The following is a 23309-nucleotide window of genomic DNA, read 5'->3' on the forward strand; positions in this document are numbered from 1 at the left end:
ACCGCTCCTCCTGTCCTGTATATATGCACTGCACAGTACCACTCCTCCTGTCCTGTATATATACACTGCACAGTACCACTTCTCCTGTCCTGTATATATACACTGCACAGTACCACTCCTCCTGTCCTGTATATATGCACTGCACAGTACCACTCCTCCTGTCCTGTATATATACACTGCACAGTACCACTCCTCCTGTCCTGTATATATACACTGCACAGTACCGCTCCTCCTGTCCTGTATATATGCACTGCACAGTACCACTTCTCCTGTCCTGTATATATACACTGCACAGTACCACTCCTCCCGTCCTGTATGTATACACTGCACAGTACCGCTCCTCCTGTCCTGTATATATACACTGCACAGCACCACTTCTCCTGTCCTGTATATATACACTGCACAGTACCACTCCTACTGTCCTCTAGATATGCACTGCACAGTACCACTCCTCCCATCCTGTATATATACACTGCACAGTACCACTCCTCCCGTCCTGTATGTATACACTGCACAGTACCACTTCTCCTGTCCTGTATATATACACTGCACAGTACCACTCCTACTGTCCTGTATATATGCACTGCACAGTACCACTCCTCCTGTCCTGTATATATACACTGCACAGTACCACTCCTCCCGTCCTGTATAGATACACTACACAGTACCACTCCTCCCATCCTGTATATATACACTGCACAGTACAACTCCTCCTGTCCTGTATATATACACTGCACAGTACCACTCCTCCTGTCCTGTATAGATACACTGCACAGTACGACTCCTCCTGTCCTGTATATATACACTGCACATTACCACTCCTCCTGTCCTGTATATATGCACTGCACAGTACCACTCCTCCTGTCCTGTATATGTACACTGCACAGTACCACTCCTCCTGTCTGGTATATATACACTGCACAGTACCACTCCTCCTGTCCTGTATATATGCACTGCACAGTACCACTCCTCCTGTTCTGTATATATACACTGCACAGTACCACTCCTCCTGTCCTGTATATATACACTGCACAGTACCACTCCTCCTGTCCTGTATATATACACTGCACAGTACCACTCCTCCTGTCCTGTATATATACACTGCACAGTGCCACTCCTCCTGTCCTGTATATACACACTGCACAGTACAACTCCTCCCGTCCTGTATATATACACTGCACAGTACCACTCCTCCTGTCCTGTATATATACACTGCACAGTACCACTCCTCCTGTCCTGTATATATACACTGCACAGTACCACTTCTCCTGTCCTGTATATATACACTGCACAGTACCACTCCTCCTGTCCGGTATATATACACTGCACAGTACCACTCCTCCTGTCCTGTATATATGCACTGCACAGTACCGCTCCTCCTGTCCTGTATATATACACTGCACGGTACCACTCCTCCTGTCCTGTATATATACACTGCACAGTACCACTCCTCCTGTCCTGTATATATGCACTGCACAGTACCGCTCCTCCTGTCCTGTATATATACACTGCACAGTACCACTCCTCCTGTCCTGTATATATGCACTGCACAGTACCACTCCTCCCGTCCTGTATGTATACACTGCACAGTACCACTCCTCCTGTCCTGTATATATACACTGCACAGCACCACTTCTCCTGTCCTGTATATATACACTGCACAGTACCACTCCTACTGTCCTGTAGATATGCACTGCACAGTACCACTCCTCCCATCCTGTATATATACACTGCACAGTACCACTCCTCCCGTCCTGTATGTATACACTGCACAGTACCACTTCTCCTGTCCTGTATATATACACTGCACAGTACCACTCCTACTGTCCTGTATATATGCACTGCACAGTACCACTCCTCCTGTCCTGTATATATACACTGCACAGTACCACTCCTCCCGTCCTGTATAGATACACTACACAGTACCACTCCTCCCATCCTGTATATATACACTGCACAGTACAACTCCTCCTGTCCTGTATATATACACTGCACAGTACCACTCCTCCTGTCCTGTATAGATACACTGCACAGTACGACTCCTCCTGTCCTGTATATATACACTGCACATTACCACTCCTCCTGTCCTGTATATATGCACTGCACAGTACCACTCCTCCTGTCCTGTATATGTACACTGCACAGTACCACTCCTCCTGTCTGGTATATATACACTGCACAGTACCACTCCTCCTGTCCTGTATATATGCACTGCACAGTACCACTCCTCCTGTCCTGTATATATACACTGCACAGTACCACTCCTCCTGTCCTGTATATATACACTGCACAGTACCACTCCTCCTGTCCTGTATATATACACTGCACAGTACCACTCCTCCTGTCCTGTATATATACACTGCACAGTGCCACTCCTCCTGTCCTGTATATACACACTGCACAGTACCACTCCTCCCGTCCTGTATATATACACTGCACAGTACCACTCCTCCTGTCCTGTATATATACACTGCACAGTACCACTCCTCCTGTCCTGTATATATACACTGCACAGTACCACTTCTCCTGTCCTGTATATATACACTGCACAGTACCACTCCTCCTGTCCGGTATATATACACTGCACAGTACCACTCCTCCTGTCCTGTATATATGCACTGCACAGTACCGCTCCTCCTGTCCTGTATATATACACTGCACGGTACCACTCCTTCTGTCCTGTATATATACACTGCACAGTACCACTCCTCCTGTCCTGTATATATGCACTGCACAGTACCGCTCCTCCTGTCCTGTATATATACACTGCACGGTACCACTCCTCCTGTCCTGTATATATACACTGCACAGTACAACTCCTCCTGTCCTGTATATATACACTGCACAGTACCGCTCCTCCTGTCCTGTATATATACACTGCACGGTACCGCTCCTCCTGTCCTGTATATATACAATGCACGGTACCATTCCTCCTGTCCTGTATATACACTGCACAGTACCACTCCTCCTGTCCTGTATATATACACTGCACAGTATCACTCCTCCTGTATATATACACTGCACAGTACCACTCCTCCTGACCTATATATATACACTGCACAGTACCACTTCTCCTGTCCTGTATGTATACACTGCACAGTACCACTCCTCCTGTCCTGTATATATACATTGCACAATACCACTCCTCCTGTCCTGTATATATACACTGCACAGTATCACTCCTCCTGTATATATACACTGCACAGTACCACTCCTCCTGACCTATATATATACACTGCACAGTACCACTTCTCCTGTCCTGTATGTATACACTGCACAGTACCACTCCTCCTGACCTATATATATACACTGCACAGTACCACTTCTCCTGTCCTGTATGTATACACTGCAGAGTACCACTTCTCCTGTCCTGTATATATACACTGCACAGTACCACTCCTCCTGTCCTGTATATATACACTGCACAGTACCGCTCCTCCTGTCCTGTGTATATACACTGCACAGTATCACTCCTCCTGTCCTGTATATATACACTGCACAGCCAGTACCACTTCTCCTGTCCTGTATACTGGGTGTATTCCTCATTATCTGTATATTCTGTATGTATACACTGCACAGAACCAATTCTGTCCTATATATTGGGTGTAGGAATTCTCAGTATCTTGTATTCAGGATGCTGTTATGGGGCGTGGTCTTTGTGGGGGTTTCATATTTATGGGGGCAAGGCAAAATGTCCAAAGTGTCCGTAAAAAATTGGGACTGTCTGTGAATTTTGGATCAGTTGTGCAGAAAAATGTGAATACTAGGTTAGAAACCCTGAATGCCAACTTAGTATAAATGTAATTTTAGTCTTTATTTACCTCCTCCACAAGATGCTGAGCATGGAAAGAAGTCAGTTTCTCTCCAGCGATGTATGATAGGCTGGTAGAAGATAAACTGCACCACACTATCAGCAGCACCTGCGTAATGAACCTGAAAAATAAACCAACAGCTGAGACAACATCCTAATCATATACTTAAAAGTCTGAATGTTTCCTTTGACTCAGGGAAAATTAAAGATGGTGTAAACACCTTCATATAAGAAGTGGTGTTCTTTGTAATCTAAAAACATTATATTTAATGTTAAGGACGGTAGAATTTTAAAAATCTTTTCATCAACTAATGATTACCACTTAGGCAACCTCATTTTACATTAAATAGTCACCCTTGTAAAATAAAAATAATATTATATTTACTCACTTCCCATACTGCTGCCATTCCAGCTATATTGACATTGGGTCTCACTGGTGTCGTTTAACATTATTATGCCTGTAGACAATCAGTAGCCGCTATTGGGTTTCTGCGCTCCTTCTTCCACTTGTCCGAGGCTGTTCCGAAGAAAGTAATAGCGCAGTTGATTGCCTACAGGGTTCACGTGGCATAACAATATCACATGAGCCACGGGTCTCCTGTGCCGACATCGCTGGAACAGCGGCGGTACTAGGGGTGAGTATATTTTACTATTTAATTTAAAAAGGTGTTGTCCAGGTATTAATAATTAATAAATGAAATTGAAATTGCAACATCAAGAAGAAAAAGTGGTGGAATTATGAAACTCATCAAATGGCAAAAAAAAATTCAAAGCATCTAATTTTATTCAATATCAAGCATGAGCAACACGTGCAGAAATATACACTTACATGCCTTGGCTGCTATCAATGAGGATATTAATGGTTGACTAAGGAATGTTCTGCTGCTCTTCATGCACTTGGGCATGTAAATCATCAAGATTCTCTCCTGGTAGCTCACATTGTAATTGCAATGGCATCTCATATGTGCTTTATATTTGATTCTTCGAATCTGACAAGATCACATGGGCAACGCCATGAAGGAGCCTTCACTAGGGAACATCACACCAGTCCTTCTGGGATTATGGTGTGGGGTGGCCTAATGAACAGTAGCCGGACCCCTCTGATCTTTAATCTAGGTACACAAACAGCTTGTTGTTACATTAATTTGTTGGTTGAAGCAGTGGCATGACCATTTCTCCAAATTGTCCCAAAAGCCATTTTTCTATATGATTACGCTAGAACGCAAGTTGCCCGTGCTACTATGAGCAACCTTTGTGTTCGAAACATGCTATCATGGCCTGCAAAGTCACCAGACTTATCTCCCATCCAGCACATCTGGTACATCATTGGTCTGCAAATGCAAAGGGACCTTTTAGCAGCAGACCTTGATTTGCACACACAAATGCATTCAGTGTTGCACTCTATTGCTCTATTCTTCTGACAATCATTACTAACCTCATTGATAGCATGCCTTATCATGTAAGTGGGTGTATTTCTTTACGTGGCACTTAAACTTGATAATGAATAAATTGAGATGTTTTGATTATTTTGATTCCATTTTTTCATAATTTCCATATCATTAACATTCCTATCCATCATGTGATTTCCATATTTCTACGACTTTTGGATTTTTCCTTCAATGCTGAAGAGTGTATTTATCATTGTACATCAACTTTGAGTGTTTTGAGTTAAGTTACAGTTTAGGAACAGAATTCATGGGAAAAAAAGATGCAATACGAAATGGATTCAAACTAAAGCAGAAAGGTCCTATTGAGTATAATGGGGCCTGACTGGTTTCTATTTGTTTCTGCTCATTGAAGGGAACAAATGCTGTTTTCAGAAATGGATGCAAAATGGAAACCAGACAGCCCCAATTCTAGTGAACAAGCCCTTTCTTTTTCGGGTTGCGCAACAAATCCATTTTCTGTATGAGTTCCTTGGTAAAACAGAACATGGATTCGGATCTCAAAGAACGGGTCTGAACAGAGCCTGTCTGTGAATGGAAACATTCTTCTCTTCATTCAGAGACTGAAAACACATCCTGATCTAGTCCAGCTGCTTAGAAATGGCGAGGGACTGAAAACAATGTATATTAGAAAATTGCATAACTTTTCATTACATAAAGATGGAACATAAAATGCAATTAAGTGCATTCTGTGCACATTAAATAGTCACACTCCCCCTTTCCCTGGTATATTACACATTCCCCGAATCTGCACATGATTTAGGAAAACTCATTTTACTATTGGATCCAAGCTAAATAGCTATTCTGTTTCTAATTTCAAGCTCAGCCTCTATATACACTGAGGACGTACGATTCATCTACACTTTGCATATAATATGTATATTCGTGATATGAGTAGCACATTTCTAAATCTAATGATTTAAACATTTAGACCATATAAATCCTAGAGGTGGAAACTGGTTAGGAAATGATTGGCAGGTTCTGGAAAAAGCAAGGGCAAGCACAAGTTATATCCTCAAATTGGAAAGCATGTGAAGAATGTATATGAATAACATCTGGCAAATGTAAGGCTGACCTCTTATTACATAGAAAAATAAAAACGGCCAGAGGAACACGCTGGTATCTTAATGTGCGAGTAGAGCCGCACACTTCTGATAGCTTATCGCTTATTCATTAGGTGCTCATTTGTCACACTCATTACAAACTAGTAAGGCATGTAGTAAGTAGCTTGTAGGCTAATTTAAGATGTGCTTCTCACTTTCACAGTGATAAAGATATTTCATCGTTGGGGTAATGCTTTCAGGGAATAGTTTTAGAAATTCTAGAGTGAAAGGTATCAAGATAAAACATATAAAATCAATAAATTGAACAGATCTCCTCCTGGTAATCCCTGCTCAGTTTACTGTCACATTTCTAAGGCCCTTTCATACGGCAGCTGTGGGATATGAAAAAATGCCCAAAGCCTTTTAAAATGATACGTGGTCTTACTTTTAGAGGAATTATTTACAAGGGTTAATTTTTTGTTTTTGTGTATGGGGCTAAGACCTAATAGGTAGGTCATTGCTAAATACCTGCCTGGTGCTGATCTCTGCCAACGGAGAGCTACCGGTGATTCTCCTTCCCGTCACAGTAAACAAAGCTTCTACCTGCTTGTCCCTTCACTACAGTATTTAGTGTGGGAGCGAGCACCCTAAAATCATATCGATAAGAAATTAATTGTAACTAACCAAGCATCTTGAGTGTGCCATCAAAATATGTTTGAGTTCCCGCGGCTGCATGTCTCACGGCTGTTCGACACACACGACACATGCAGGGATTGGCTAACAAACAGGTAATCAATGCATGTGTTGTGTCTGTCAAACAGCCACTAGACATGCAGCCGTGGGGACTCCAACATATTATTCGACCACGCTGAAGACACTCGGTTACCACACGAACATGCTCGGGTGCTGAGTGTCTTCGGCCTGCTCTAATAATATGTTGGAGTCCCCACGGCTGCATGTCTCACGGCTGTCGGACAAACACAACACATGCAGGTATTGGCTATCAGACAGGCAATCCCTGCATGTGTTGTGTCTGTCGAACAGCCGCGAGACATGCAGCCGTGGGGACGCCAACGTATTATTCAAGCATGCTGAAGACTCTCGGTTACCACACGAACATGCTCGGGTGCTGAGTGTCTTCGGCCTGCTTCAATAATATGTTGGAGTCCCCACGGCTGCATGTCTCACGGCTGTCCGACAAACACAACACATGCAGGTATTGGCTATCAAACAGGCAATCCATGCATGTGTTGTGTCTGTCGAACAGCCGTGAGACATGCAGCCGTGGGGACTCCAACATATTATTCAAGCGCGCCGAAGATACTCCGTTACCACACTCAGATAACACCTTATCCGAGCTTGCTTGCTCATCACTAATTATCAACTAAATTGCTAATAGAGTGATTTAATAAAATGATTATAGTGCAGTCTTACACTAGAATTATTTGCTTGTGAAAGTAGAGGTACAAGTCTCAGAATGGACTGCTGCATAGTGGTTATTTCTCTGACCCCCTACAATTGTTTCTATAGGTGCATCCAGTCTTCTAGGCACCAACCATGAGAGTCGCTGTTTTTTCAAAACTAATTATTATGTTATTATTGACCAGTTTTTTATTTAATAAGCTCACAAAATATTAACCAAGCTGAGTTCACGAGTGTATACAAAATCGGCCGTTTTTCATCCAGAAAAGCTGGACTGTGTAGAATCATCTGTTTTGCACATTAATAATCTAAAATAATAATAAGCCATGCACAGTTCTCTCTAATAATTACAATGGCCATTGCCTTGCATTGGTCTGTGTGCTTTCAACATGCTTTACATACAGACAGCACATGTAACGTAAAATAAGCTCATCTGAATTAGCCCTAAATGTCATTGCAAAAAAAAAATGCAAGCAATGTCACAATAAACTACATGAAAAATATCACGATGATCACAACTACTTAGATTAGTTGTAATCGCCTTAATATTTCTAATGTAGTTTATTGTGACACTGATTGCATAAAACAGTGTATCTGATTCTACATGTACACTACATGTAGGGTTGTATATAGTGGGCTACAAACAATTACCAGTATATGGCTAGTGGAATACAGTACCAACATGAGAAGAGATCATGGCGATCACAAATAGTTAATAATAATAGGTTCAGTAGTGCATCTATTAATTAACTGGATGGGTCCTTCCGTGCCAGCTGTGAAAGTTTATTTTTCTACCTCCTGCTGCCCGGGCACTTCCAGGTCATGCTGCCCACAACAGGAACATTCCAACGGAATTTGCATAGAACAATATTAAAGTGTTCTTTGAGGAAAATCACAAATCTTACTAATCATCTCTGACCTCAGGGCTATTTCTACAGCCAGAGCAGTCCCTAACATGGGATTCACTGAGACCCGGTTCACGGTATTCTGACTCTCTTACATGATAACCTACATCCTAACCATGTGCTTTTAGAAATGACAGAGCCATCAGACTAAATAAGGTGCTCACTAGGTGTCTCATCTAGAGGTATGAGGCCATAACAGAACGAATGAATCAACTAATTGCTCATATGAAATGATAAGCGTCTACAACATGTCCAAAATCATATTCATGTGTTCTTTTGAATACCTACAGGATCTAAGCATGCAGGGAGTTTGCATGTTCTGCCGATGTTTGCATGGGTTTCCTCCTGCACTCCAGAGGCCTACTGATAATGGATGTAGACTGTGAGCCCCAGAGTAACGCACTGTGGAATACGCTGGCTAGAAAGAGAAAACTGCATCTCGCAGGCAGTTTACTGTATGGGACTTCCTAGGAGCTCTCAGACTGCCCAGTTTATATTCCTCAGCACTCTACATGACAGCACGGATTTTATACCATGTAAAGAGCTGTGACATTTTACAGAGACTGGAAGCAACAAGGAAGCTCTCTCAATGACAATATACAGGAAGGACATCTCACTTGTAGTTGAGCTAGTGCCGTCCTTCCCACATTAGTCACATCAATAACCACAGCAGCCACAGCAGGACTTTCACTTCTCATATAGTAGTCACAGCAGGGCTTTCTCCTTTCCCACAGCAGCCACAGCAGGGCTTTCTCCCTTCCCACAGTAGTCAAAGCAGGGCTTTCTCCCTTCCCACAGTAGTCACAGCAGGGCTTTCTCCCTTCCCACAGTAGTCACAGCAGGGCTTTCTCCCTTCCCACAGTAGTCACAACAGGGCTTTCTCCCTTCCCACAGTAGTCACAGCAGGGCTTTCTCCCTTCCCACAGTAGTCACAGCAGGGCTTTCAGTTCTAATATAGTAGTCACAGAAGAGCTTTCTACCATCCCATAGCAGCCACAGCAGGGCTTTCAATTCTAATATAGTAGTCACAGCAGGGCTTTCTCCTTTCCCACAGTAGTCACAGCAGGGCTTTCTCCCTTCCCACAGCAGCCACAGCAAGACTTTCACTTCTCATATTGTAGTCACAGCAGGGCTTTCTCCTTTCCCACAGCAGCCACAGCAGGGCTTTTTCCCTTCCCACAGTAGTCAAAGCAGGGCTTTCTCCCTTCCCATAGTAGTCACAGCAGGGCTCTCTCCCTTCCCACAGTAGTCACAGCAGGGCTTTCTCCCTTCCCACAGTAGTCACAGCAGGGCTTTCTCCCTTCCCACAGTAGTCACAACAGGGCTTTCTCCCTTCCCACAGTAGTCACAGCATGGCTTTCTCCCTTCCCACTGCAGCCACAGCAGGGCTTTCAGTTCTAATATAGTAGTCACAGAAGAGCTTTCTACCTTCCCACAGCAGCCACAGCAGGGCTTTCAATTCTAATATAGTAGTCACAGCAGGGCTTTCTCCTTTCCCACAGTAGTCACAGCAGGGCTTTCTCCCTTCCCATAGTAGTTACAGCAGGGCTTTATCCCTTCCCACAGTAGTCACAGCAGGGCTTTCTTCCTTCCCACAGTAGTCACAGTAGGGCTTTCTCCCTTCCCACAGCAGCCACAGCAGGGCTTTCATTTATCATATTGTAGCCTACAACAGGGCTTTCTATTCTCATATAGTAGTCACAGCATGGCTTTATATTGTCATATAGCAGTCACAGCAGGGCTTCCTATTCTCATATATTAGTCACAGCAGAGCTTTCTCCCTTCCCACAGCAGTCACAGCAGAGATTTCTATTCTCATAGTAGTCATAGCAGGGCTTTCTCCCTTACCATAGTAGTCACAGCAGAGTTTTTTCACTTCTGATAGTAGTCACAGCAGGGCTTTCTCCCTCCTCTCAGTTGTCACAGTAGGGCTTTCTCCCTTCCCACAGTAGTCATAGCAGGGCTTTCTCCATTCCCACAATAATCACAGCAGGGACTTTTCCCTTCTAATATTAGTCACAGCAGGACTTTCTCCCTTCCCACAGTAGTCACAGCAGGGCTTTTATCCTTCTGATTGTAGTCACAGCAGGGCTTTCTATTCTTATATAGTAGTCACAGCAGGGCTTTTTATTTTCATATAGCAGTCACAGCAGGGCTTCCTATTCTCATAAATTAGTTACAACAGGGCTTTTTCCCTTCCCATGGTAGTCAGAGCAGAGCTTTCTATTCTCATATAGTAGTCACAGCAGGGCTTTCTTCCTTCCCATAGTAGTCACAGCAGAGCTTTTTCCCTTCTGATAGTAGTCACTGCAGGGCTTTCTCCATTCCCACCATAGTTAAAGCAGGACTTTCTTCCTTCCCACAGTAGTCACAGCGGGGCTTTATCCTTTCCCACAGAAGTCACAGCGGGACTTTCTCCCTTCCCACAGTAGCCACAGCGGGGCTTTATCTCTTCCCACAGTAGCCACATGGGGGTTTTCTGCCTTCAAGCAGTAGCCACAGTAGGGCTTTCTTTTACATAAATAGTAGGTTCAATCCTGCTAATAAATGTGCAAGAGCAGAAAAGATGCAGCAATCACCCATGAACTGATTCAACAAAGTTCTTTATTATACCATTGTGGATCTGTAGACAAAGTTCATGGGACAGGCAGGTGCAGGAGGAATGCGGGGAAGGACGACGGCCGTTTTGCGTCAAAGACACTTCTATGGGTCTAACCCTGCTAATGCCATGCTTATTGAATTGAAACAGTTCATACTTTTTGGTCGCATTGGAAGTCTTGCTTCTGTAATATTTCTAAAGAGACAATCAGATACTATATGCAAATGACCCTTAGCTCAAATTTTGCGGCGAGCGTGTGCCGAGTGTTATTTAACTGTGATCCAATTCTCTTGCATGAGAGAATCAAATCACAGGTGCGGAGAAGATGGAGAACTTAAGTTCTCCATCTTCTCCACATCTCTCACACTCTGTGTGAGTCGGACTGCACTCGAATGACATCCGATGTTTTGCAAGCACCTATAGTATTGCACGCACCTACAGTACATACCAAAAGTTTTGACACACCTTCTCATTTAAACATTTTTCTGTATTTTCATTACTATGAAAATTGTACATTCACACTGAAGGCATCAAAACTATTAATAAACACATGTGGAATTATATACTTAATAAAAAAGTGTGAAACAACTGAAATTATGTCTTATATTCTAGGTTATTCAAAGTAGCCACCTTTTGCTTTGATGACTGCTTTGCACATTCTTGGCATTCTCTTGATGAGCTTCAAGAGGGAGTCACCAGAAATGGTTTTTACTTCACAGGTGTGCCCGGTCAGGTTTAATAAGTGGGATTTCTGGCCTTATAAATGTGGTTGGGACCATCAGATGTGTTGTGCAGAAGTCTGGTGGATACACAGCTGATAGTCCTACGGAATAGACTGTTAGAATTTGTATTATGGCAAGAAAAAAGCAGCTAAGTAAAGAAAAACGAGTGGCAATCATTACTTTAAGAAATGAAGGTCACTCAGTCCGAAAAAATTGGGCAAACTTTAAAAGTGTCCCCATGTGCAGTGGCAAAAACCAGGTACGGACTGGGGATGAAATTCAGCCCTGGCATTTGAAATCACACAGGCCCATGGTATCCCCGTCCCCAAGAACCAGATGGGATATATTACTAATATTACCCTGGATGGAGGAAAGGAAGATTTACTACAAGACCAATATTTCTAATTATACCCATAGCATTCTGAGGTAAGTGACGGAGTGACCAGCTTTGTGTTCCGTCACAACTGTGAGCAGTATGGGTGTCTTGAGAACATTGATTCTTTTAACAACGTAGCAGACAAGGCAGCTCACAACCAGACCGGCCCTTCTGGCATTTGCCAGAATTGCCAAATGGCCAGTCCGGCCCTGGCAAAAACCATCAAGCGCTACAAAGAAACTGGCTCATATGAGGACCGCTGTTATGAAAGGTAATTCAGTACCACAATGAACATAGAGGTCAGCGCACATACAGTGACCTGGCAATAACCCAAAAAACAAGAACGAGCTCTGAGACGTGGGAACTCTGTTGACCGCAATCCCTAATCCTCTCCAACCACACTAAAGGCAGCCGTGGATTGCGCCTAACGCTGCCTATGCAACTCGGCACGGCCTGAGAAACTAGCTAGCCTGAAGATAGAAAATAAGCCTACCTTGCCTCAGAGAAATACCCCAAAGGAAAAGGCAGCCCCCACATATAATGACTGTGAGTTAAGATGAAAAGACAAACGTAGAGATGAAATAGATTTAGCAAAGTGAGGCCCAACTTTCTGAACAGAGCGAGGATAGGAAAGGTAACTTTGCGGTCAACACAAAACCCTACAAAAACCACGCAAAGGGGGCAAAAAGACTCTCCGTACCGAACTAACGGCACGGAGGTACACCCTCTGCGTCCCAGAGCTTCCAGCAAGCAGAAAAAACAAATTGACAAGCTGGACAGAAAAAAACAGCAAACAAATAGCAAAGAGGAACTTAGCTATGCAGAGCAGCAGGCCACAGGAACGATCCAGGAGGAAACAGGTCCAATACTAGAACATTGACTGGAAGCCAGGATCAAAGCACTAGGTGGAGTTAAATAGAGAAGCACCTAACGACTTCACCACATCACCTGAGGAAGGAAACTCAGAAGCCGCAGTACCACTTTCCTCCACCAACGGAAGCTCACAGAGAGAACCAGCCGAAGTACCACTTGTGACCACAGGAGGGAGCTCTGCCACAGAATTCACAACAGTACCCCCCCTTGAGGAGGGGTCACCGAACCCTCACCAGAGCTCCCAGGATGACCAGGATGAGCCATATGAAAGGCACGAACAAAATCGGGAGCATGGACATCAGAGGCAAAGACCCAGGAATTATCTTCCTGAGCATAACCCTTCCACTTAACCAGATACTGGAGTTTCCGCCTTGAAACACGAGAATCCAAAATCTTCTCCACAATATACTCCAACTCCCCATCCACCAAAACCGGGGCAGGAGGATCAACAGATGGAACCACAGGTGCCACGTATCTCCGCAACAATGACCTATGGAATACATTATGTATGGAAAATGAATCTGGAAGGGTCAGACAAAAAGACACAGGATTAAGAACCTCAGAAATCCTATACGGACCAATAAAATGAGGTTTAAACTTAGGAGAGGAAACCTTCATAGGAATATGAAGAGAAGATAACCAAACCAAGTCCCCAACCCAAAGTCGGGGACCCACACAGCGTCTGCGATTAGCGAAACGTTGAGCCTTCTCCTGGGACAAAGTCAAATTGTCCACCACATGAGTCCAAATCTGCTGCAACCTGTCCACCACAGTATCCACACCGGGACAGTCCGAAGACTCAACCTGCCCTGAAGAGAAACGAGGATGGAACCCAGAGTTGCAGAAAAACGGTGAAACCAAGGTAGCCGAGCTGGCCCGATTATTAAGGGCGAACTCAGCCAAAGGCAAAAAGGACACCCAGTCATCCTGATCAGCAGAAACAAAGCATCTCAGATATGTTTCCAAGGTCTGATTGGTTCGTTCGGTCTGGCCATTAGTCTGAGGATGGAAAGCCGAGGAAAAAGACAAGTCAATGCCCATCCTACCACAAAAGGCTCGCCAAAACCTCGAAACAAACTGGGAACCTCTGTCAGAAACGATATTCTCCGGAATGCCATGCAAATGAACCACATGCTGGAAAAACAATGGCACCAAGTCAGAGGAGGAAGGCAATTTAGACAAGGGTACCAAATGGACCATCTTAGAGAAGCCATCACAGACCACCCAAATGACTGACATCTTTTGAGAGACGGGAAGATCTGAAATAAAATCCATAGAGATATGTGTCCAAGGCCTCTTCGGGACCGGCAAGGGCAAAAGCAACCCACTGGCACGAGAACAGCAGGGCTTAGCCCGAGCACAAATCCCACAGGACTGCACAAAAGTACGCACATCCCGCGACAGAGATGGCCACCAAAAGGATCTAGCCACCAACTCTCTGGTACCAAAGATTCCAGGATGACCAGCCAACACCGAACAATGAACCTCAGAGATAACTTTATTCGTCCACCTATCAGGGACAAACAGTTTCTCCGCTGGGCAACGATCAGGTTTATTAGCCTGAAATTTTTGCAGCACCCGCCGCAAATCAGGGGAGATGGCAGACACAATTACTCCCTCTTTGAGGATACCCGCCGGCTCAGATACACCCGGAGAGTCGGGCACAAAACTCCTAGACAGAGCATCCGCCTTCACATTTTTAGAGCCCGGAAGGTATGAAATCACAAAGTCAAAACGGGCAAAAAACAACGACCAACGAGCTTGTCTAGGATTCAAACGCTTGGCGGACTCGAGATAAGTCAAGTTCCTATGATCAGTCAAGACCACCACGCGATGCTTAGCTCCTTCAAGCCAATGACGCCACTCCTCGAATGCCCACTTCATGGCCAGCAACTCTCGATTGCCAACATCATAATTTCGCTCAGCAGGCGAAAACTTCCTGGAAAAGAAGGCGCATGGTTTCATCACCGAGCAATCAGAACTTCTCTGCGACAAAACAGCCCCTGCTCCAATCTCAGAAGCATCAACCTCGACCTGGAACGGAAGCGAAACATCTGGTTGACACAACACAGGGGCAGAAGAAAAACGACGCTTCAACTCTTGAAAAGCTTCCACCGCAGCAGAAGACCAATTGACCAAATCAGCACCTTTCTTGGTCAAATCGGTCAATGGTTTAGCAATACTAGAAAAATTGCAGATGAAGCGACGATAAAAATTAGCAAAGCCCAGAAACTTTTGCAGACTTTTCAGAGATGTCGGCTGAGTCCAATTATGGATGGCTTGGACCTTAACAGGATCCATCTCGATAGTAGAAGGGGAAAAGATGAACCCCAAAAATGAAACCTTCTGAACACCAAAGATACACTTTGATCCCTTCACAAACAAAGAATTAGCACGCAGGACCTGAAACACCGTTCTGACCTGCTTCACATGAGACTCCCAATCATCCGAGAAGATCAAAATGTCATCTAAGTACACAATCAGGAATTTATCCAGGTACTCTCGGAAGATGTCATGCATAAAGGACTGAAACACTGATGGAGCATTGGCAAGTCCGAATGGCATTACTAGATACTCAAAATGGCCCTAGGGCGTATTAAATGCAGTTTTCCACTCATCGCCTCGCTTAATACGCACAAGATTATACGCACCACGAAGATCTATCTTGGTGAACCAACTAGCCCCCTTAATCCGAGCAAACAAATCAGATAACAATGGCAAGGGGTACTGAAATTTAACCGTGATCTTATTTAGAAGGCGGTAATCTATACAAGGTCTCAGTGAACCATCCTTCTTGGCTACAAAAAAGAACCCTGTTCCCAATGGCGACGATGATGGGCGAATATGCCCCTTCTCCAAAGACTCCTTCACATAACTCCGCATAGCGGCGTGCTCAGGCACAGATAAATTAAACAGTCGACACAGACATGGATTTCCAATCTAAAACTGGATTATGAACTTGTAGCCATGGCAACACCAGAAAGAGAATAACCTCCTGATGTGCAGGAGCCATGCACATGGTCAGCTGGGTCCAGTACTGAGGCTTATTCTTGGCCAAAGGCGTAGCATCAATTCCTCTCAATGGAATAGGACACTGCAAGGGCTCCAAGAAAAACCCACAACGCCTAGCATACTCCAAGTCCATCAAATTCAGAGCAGCGCCTGAGTCCACAAATGCCATGACAGAATACGATGACAAAGAGCAGATCAAGGTAACGGACAGAAGAAATTTTGACTGTACCGTACCAATGGTGGCAGACCTAGCGAACCGCTTAGTGCGCTTAGGACAATCAGAGATAGCATGAGTGGAATCACCACAGTAGAAACACAGCCCATTCAGACGTCTGTGTTCTTGCCGTTCAACTCTGGTCAAAGTCCTATCGCACTGCATAGGCTCAGGTTTAAGCTCAGGTAATACCGCCAAATGGTGCACAGATTTACGCTCGCGCAAGCGTCGACCGATCTGAATGGCCAAAGACATAGACACATTCAGACCAGCAGGCATAGGAAATCCCACCATGACATCTTTAAGGGCTTCAGAGAGACCTTTTCTGAAAATAGCTGCGAGCGCACCTTCATTCCACTGAGTGAGTACGGACCACTTTCTAAATTTCTGACAATATACCTCTATTTCATCCTGACCCTGACACAGAGCCAGCAAATTCTTCTCTGCCTGATCCACAGAATTAGGCTCATCGTACAGCAATCCGAGCGCCAGGAAAAATGCATCGATATTACTTAATGCAGGATCCCCTGGCGCAAGGGAAAATGCCCAGTCCTGAGGATCGCCACGCAAAAAAGATATAACGATCCTAACTTGTTGAACTGGGTCACCAGAGGAGCGAGGTTTCAAAGCCAGAAATAGTTTACAATTATTCTTGAAACTCAGAAATTTAGTTCTATCTCCAAAAAACAAATCAGGAATAGGGATTCTCCGTTCTAACATAGAATTCTGAACCACAAAGTCTTGAATACTTTGCACTCTTGCCGTGAGCTGATCCACACATGAAGACAGACCTTTAATGTCCATTGCTACACCTGTGTCCTGAACCACCCAAATGTCTAGGGGAAAAAAAAGGCAAAACACAGTGCAAAGAAAAAAAATGGTCTCAGAACTTCTTTTTTCCCTCTATTGAGAATCATTAGTACTTTGGCTTCCAGTACTGTTACTGTTGTGAATTCTGTGGCAGAGCTCCCTCCTGTGGTCACAAGTGGTACTTCGGCTGGTTCTCTCTGTGAGCTTCCGTTGGTGGAGGAAAGTGGTACTGCGGCTTCTGAGTTTCCTTCCTCAGGTGATGTGGTGAAGTCGTTAGGTGTTTCTCTATTTAACTCCACCTAGTGCTTTGATCCTGGCTTCCAGTACTGTTATGAAAGGTAATTCGGTACCACAATGAACATAGAGGTCAGCGCACATACAGTGACCTGGCAATAACCCAAAAAACAAGAACGAGCTCTGAGACGTGGGAACTCTGTTGACCGCAATCCCTAATCCTCTCCAACCACACTAAAGGCAGCCGTGGATTGCGCCTAACGCTGCCTATGCAACTCGGCACGGCCTGAGAAACTAGCTAGCCTGAAGATAGAAAATAAGCCTAACTTGCCTCAGAGAAATACCCCAAAGGAAAAGGCAGCCCCCACATATAATGACTGTGAGTTAAGATGAAAAGACAAACGTAGAGATGAAATAGATTTAGCAAAGTGAGGCCCAACTTTCTGAACAGAGCGAGGATAGGAAAGGTAACTTTGCGGTCAACACAAAACCCTACAAAAACCACGCAAAGGGGGCAAAAAGACCCTCCGTACCGAACTAACGGCACGGAGGTACACCCTCTGCATCCCAGAGCTTCCAGCAAGCAGAAAAAACAAATTGACAAGCTGGACAGAAAAAAACAGCAAACAAATAGCAAAGAGGAACTTAGCTATGCAGAGCAGCAGGCCACAGGAACGATCCAGGAGGAAACAGGTCCAATACTAGAACATTGACTGGAAGCCAGGATCAAAGCACTAGGTGGAGTTAAATAGAGAAGCACCTAACGACTTCACCACATCACCTGAGGAAGGAAACTCAGAAGCCGCAGTACCACTTTCCTCCACCAACGGAAGCTCACAGAGAGAACCAGCCGAAGTACCACTTGTGACCACAGGAGGGAGCTCTGCCACAGAATTCCCAACAGACCGCCCCAGGAAAGGAAGTCCAAGAGTCGCCTCTACTTCTGAGGATAAGTTTATCTGAGTCACCAGCCTCAGAAATCGCAAGTTAACAGAAGCTCAGATTAGAGATCAGGTCAATGCCACACAGAGTTCTAGCAGCAGACACATCTCTACAACTGTTAAGAGGAGACTTTGTGCAGCAGGTCTTCATGGTAAAATAGCTGCTAGGAAACTACTGCTAAGGACAGGCAACAAGCAGACGAGACTTGTTTGGGCTAAAGAACACAAGGAATGGACATTAGACCAGTGGAAATCTGTGCTTTGGTCTGATGAGTCCAAATTTGAGATCTTTGGTTCCAACCACCGTGTCTTTGTGTGACGCAGAAAAGGTGAACGGATGGACTCTACATATCTGGTTCCCACCGTGAAGCATGGAGGAGGAGGTGTGATGGTGTGGGGGTGCTTTGCTGGTGACACTGTTGGGGATTTATTCAAAAGTGAAGGCACACTGAACCAGTATGGCTACCACAGCATCTTGCAGTGGCATGCTATTCCATCCGGTTTGCCTTTAGTTGGATCATCATTTATTTTCAACAGGACAAAAACCCCAAACACACCACCAGACTGCGTAAGGGCTGTTTGACCAAGAAGGAGAGTGATGGGGTGCTACGCCAGATGACCTGGCCTCCAGTCACCAGACCTGAACCCAAACGAGATGGTTTGGGGTGAGCTGGACCGCAGAGTGAAGGCAAAAGGGCCAGCAAGAGCTAAGCATCTCTGGAAACCCCTTCAAGATGGTTGGAAGACCATTCCCGGTGACTACCTCTTGAAGCCCATCAAGAGAATGCCAAGAGTGTGCAAAGCAGTGATCAAAGCAAAAGAGCAAAAGGTATATACTTTGAAGAACCTAAAATATAAAACTTAATTTCAGTTCTTTCACATTTTTTTGTTAAGTATATAATTCCACATGTGTTAATTCATAGTTTTGATGCCTTCAGTGTGAATGTACAATTTTCATGGTCATGAAAATACAGAAAAATCTTTAACTCAGAAGGTGTTAGGACTGGCGGAAAGCACCAAGTATAAGGTGAAACAATATTAGGTGCTTTCGCAGTCCGGGGTCCACCATGTAGGTGAAAACCTGCTGCTAGTAAATGGCAGCGCTATATGGCGGTGGAAGCGAACCCTGTTAAGCCACAGGACCGCAATACTGCACTGAAGAGCGCAAGCTAAGAGTCACCAAACTCAATCCCAAGACTCAGGGTTAAAGTCCGTTCAGACTAATTGCGCACAACACCGCAACTGGGTGTATTAGGTAACTAATAGAAATAGTTTTAGAGCACCGAAGTGCGTACTGTGCCGTGCTGGCAGACACCACCAAGCACCCAGACGTGGGTTAGGAAGCGCACTACTGGCGCGTGGCACCGTACTGGCGGTCACAGCAATGGACGCTGATTCATGTGTAACACGTTGTGAGGATAGTCGGGCGCTAGATAGCAGCCATACACCTTACGCAAGCAATCATACAATAGGGTGGGTTATTTAAAGGACGACTTGCGCTCATCAACATACACACGTATACAATTGTACACTAGCGCATGGCCGTGCGGTCATGCGAAGCTTATATAGCTGCAGTACGTATAGGACCTTCCAAAAAAGGACCAATGGGAAGTTGCCACAGAAGTTTAGCACCTTCAGGACCTTCCAGGAGGATCATTGGGAACCGCCGCAGCATCTGAGCATGTGACCCTCGATCTCCAACGGAAGATCTCACCCTGGGCATGCTTAGAAGGGAAAAAGCAGGACTTAGTCCCAAAAGCGTCCGCTCGCCACTGCCCAGCACTGGCTTTAAAGACAAAAGCTGGAAAAGCAACAGCAAGCCTAAGCACAGAGTGAGACTAAGCCAGACGCAAGGACCGACGTCTCCGCTGAGCAGGTTCCACTGCGGCAGGAGAAGAATGGGAGACCGCAGCAGAAACGGCCCGAGATTCCCCCTGTGCAGAAGCGGGAACTCGACCCCTAACAGAAGGTGTGTCCAAACTTTTGGTCTGTACTGTATATTGTATGGGTGCACGCCATCAAAAATATGCTGCCAATCGCAGCATAGTTGGCACTGCTCCATAGTATAACATTGGAGCGAGTGCTATCCAATGACACGTCATATAGCACTCATCCAAGTTATACGTTGGCTACTCACCAGTGTGAGCGAGTCCTAAAAATGACATTTAAGAGATCCTCTAATATGGGACTGAAAAAGGTCTCTACTTTTCACATGTTCAGTCACCTAACCTGGTGCCTTCCACTAGCCCACCACTGCCTCCTCTGCTCAGGTCAGAATTCCATTCCTCCTGCTTCCAGGATGACTGCCTCATTAGAATGAGGAGTGCAGTAGTAAGTCTAAAACAAGCCTTAAGGAAAGGCAGGGAGCTATGATTTAAGACTTACCCCAGCAATCTCCATGCCACAGTGGTGACAATTCTAGAAGCAGGAACAATGTTCGCTGTTCTGTGCAGAACAAGCAGCGGAAGCTAAACAGAGGTTACAAGAAAGCGTGACTGTATACTGTATGTGAACTATATAGTCACTTTTTAGTCACAAGGTCTTGGGTCGCTTAAACTCTTGAGATCAATATTATGTAAAAACACAGATTATGTGTTGCAATATAATAGTAAGTTTTCCCAAGTTACAAACTCAGCTTTGCTATATCTATATTCTTATACTGAAAACAGATGTGTGGGTTTATTGTAACTCTATAGAGAATTTCTCATTCGATTTCACAATACAAACTGCAAATTTTATTCAAAACATCTCAAAAACCGGATGATGCTGATGTACTTACTTTAAAAATCCATGGCAAAATGGCTGTATAACAGTATGTTATAGTTTTCTCTTGTGATACTGAAATGAGTATTTTACACTATTAAATAAATAAATAGAGTGGCATTCTATATTAATACTATTTTAATATCAGTTGGGAAAAGATTCAGATAAACCTATAGACATTCTGACTGTACACCAGCCTTATCAGGTATGAGATTTATAAAATTCAGGACAGTATAGATTTTGCATTGTCAAAAGTCTTAACAGATATGTTTTAACTAGATGGTGGCCCGATTCTAATGCATCGGGTATTCTAGCATATGAATGTATGTATATAGCAGCCACATAGTATATAGCATAGGCCACGTAGTATATAGGAGCCATGTAGTATATAGCAGACAAATACGGTGTGGCCTGTGCTATATACTATGTGGCTGCTAAATACAAACATACATACATATTGTAGAATACCCGATGCGTTAATACAGGCCACACAATATATAACAGTGGCCACGCAGTATATAACACTGGCAATGTAATATATAACACAGGCCACGCAGTATATAACACTGGCCACATAATATATAACACAGGCCACGCAGTATATAACACTGGCCACATAATATATAGCACAGCACACGCAGTATATAACACTGGCCAGGTAGTATATAGCAGCCACGCGGTATATTACACAGCCCACACAGTATATAAAACTGGCCACGTAATATATAACACAGCCCACGCAGCATAAAACACTGGCCATGTAATATATAGCACAGCACACGCAGTATATAACACTGGCCAGGTAGTATATAGCAGCCACGCGGTATATTACACAGCCCACGCAGTATATAACACTGGCCACGTAATATATATAGCACAGCCCACATAGCATCTAACACTGGCCAGGTAGTATATAGCAGCCACGTGGTATATTACACACCCTCGTAGTATATAGCAGTGTGGGCACCATATCCCTGTTAAAAAAAATAATTAAAATAAAAAATAGTTATATACTCACCTGCTGGGATCCAATCCAGTGAAGCTGTGGCGCAGGCGATGAGCGCGCGGCTACCGCCATCTTCCGTTCCCAGAATGCATTACGAAATTACCAGATCACTTAGCGGTCTCGCGAGACCGCTAATGCATCCCTGGGAACGGAAGATGGCGGAGGCAGCGCGCGGCTCGGCGGACTATGGAGGATGAGTATAGCAGGTTTTTTGTTTTTTTATTATTTTTACCATTACATCTTTTTACTCTTGTAAAAAGTTGGGGACACACAGGGTTAATAGCAGCGGTTACGGAGTGCGTTACCCGCGGCACAACGCGGTCCGTTACCGCTGGCATTAACCCTGTGTGAGCGGTGACTGGAGAGGAGTATGCGGGCGCCGGGCACTGACTACGGTGACTGGAGGGGAGCATGCAGGCGCCGGGCACTGACTGTGGTGACTGGAGGGGAGCATGCGAGCGCCGGGCACTGACTGCGGTGACTGGAGGGGAACATGCGGGCGCCAGGCACTGACTGCGGTGACTGGAGGGGAGCACGCGGGCGCCGGGCACTGACTGCGGTGACTGGAGGGGAGCATGCGGGCGCCAGGCACTGACTGCAGGGGAGTAAGGAGGGACTAATCGGACTGTGCCCATCGCTGATTGGTCGCGGCAGCCATAACAGGCAGCTGGCGAGACCAATCAGCGACGCGGGATTTCCGTTACGGAAGTTGCAGACAGAAAGATGGAAGTACCCCTTAGACAATTATATATATAGATTACTACAATATTTCTTTCTTATTTTATAAGTGTTGCTGTACATTTATATATATATATATATATATATATATATATATATATATATATATAAATATGTAGTGTATTTTCCTAAACAAAGATAAGTCCAAATATATCCTTATTTTTATTTATTAAAAACAAATACCGGTAGATCTCTTTTGTCTACATTTCACTAAAAATTGCAAACGTCTACCTTGTGGCTGCAGTAAAATAAATATACTGTAGTAACCTCGCTAATGAGGCAGCAGATGTCGGAAAGTTCACGGTTCACATATATGAAGAATTCTGAGCAACTGGTACTGGATCAAAAATATTTTACAGAGTATCATTTTAGGGTGGCTAAAATGAGTGAAATAT

The 23309-nt window shown here is 44.5% G+C and overlaps 1 protein-coding gene across 3 annotated transcripts in view; it reads right to left on the reverse strand.

Annotated features, from left to right (window-relative positions):
- Positions 1-23309, reverse strand: part of ADAMTSL1 (ADAMTS like 1) — a 550804-nt gene that overhangs the window by 270166 nt on the left and 257329 nt on the right. For all 3 annotated transcript variants that reach the window (XM_069766222.1, XM_069766229.1, XM_069766237.1), the window contains exon 8: positions 3822-3933. In XM_069766222.1, the coding sequence (XP_069622323.1) occupies positions 3822-3933 (112 nt within the window). The remainder of the gene's footprint in view (positions 1-3821; positions 3934-23309) is intronic.

This window comes from Ranitomeya imitator, chromosome 1 (genome assembly GCF_032444005.1).
Source record: "Ranitomeya imitator isolate aRanImi1 chromosome 1, aRanImi1.pri, whole genome shotgun sequence".
Classification (NCBI taxonomy): Eukaryota; Metazoa; Chordata; class Amphibia; order Anura; family Dendrobatidae; genus Ranitomeya; species Ranitomeya imitator.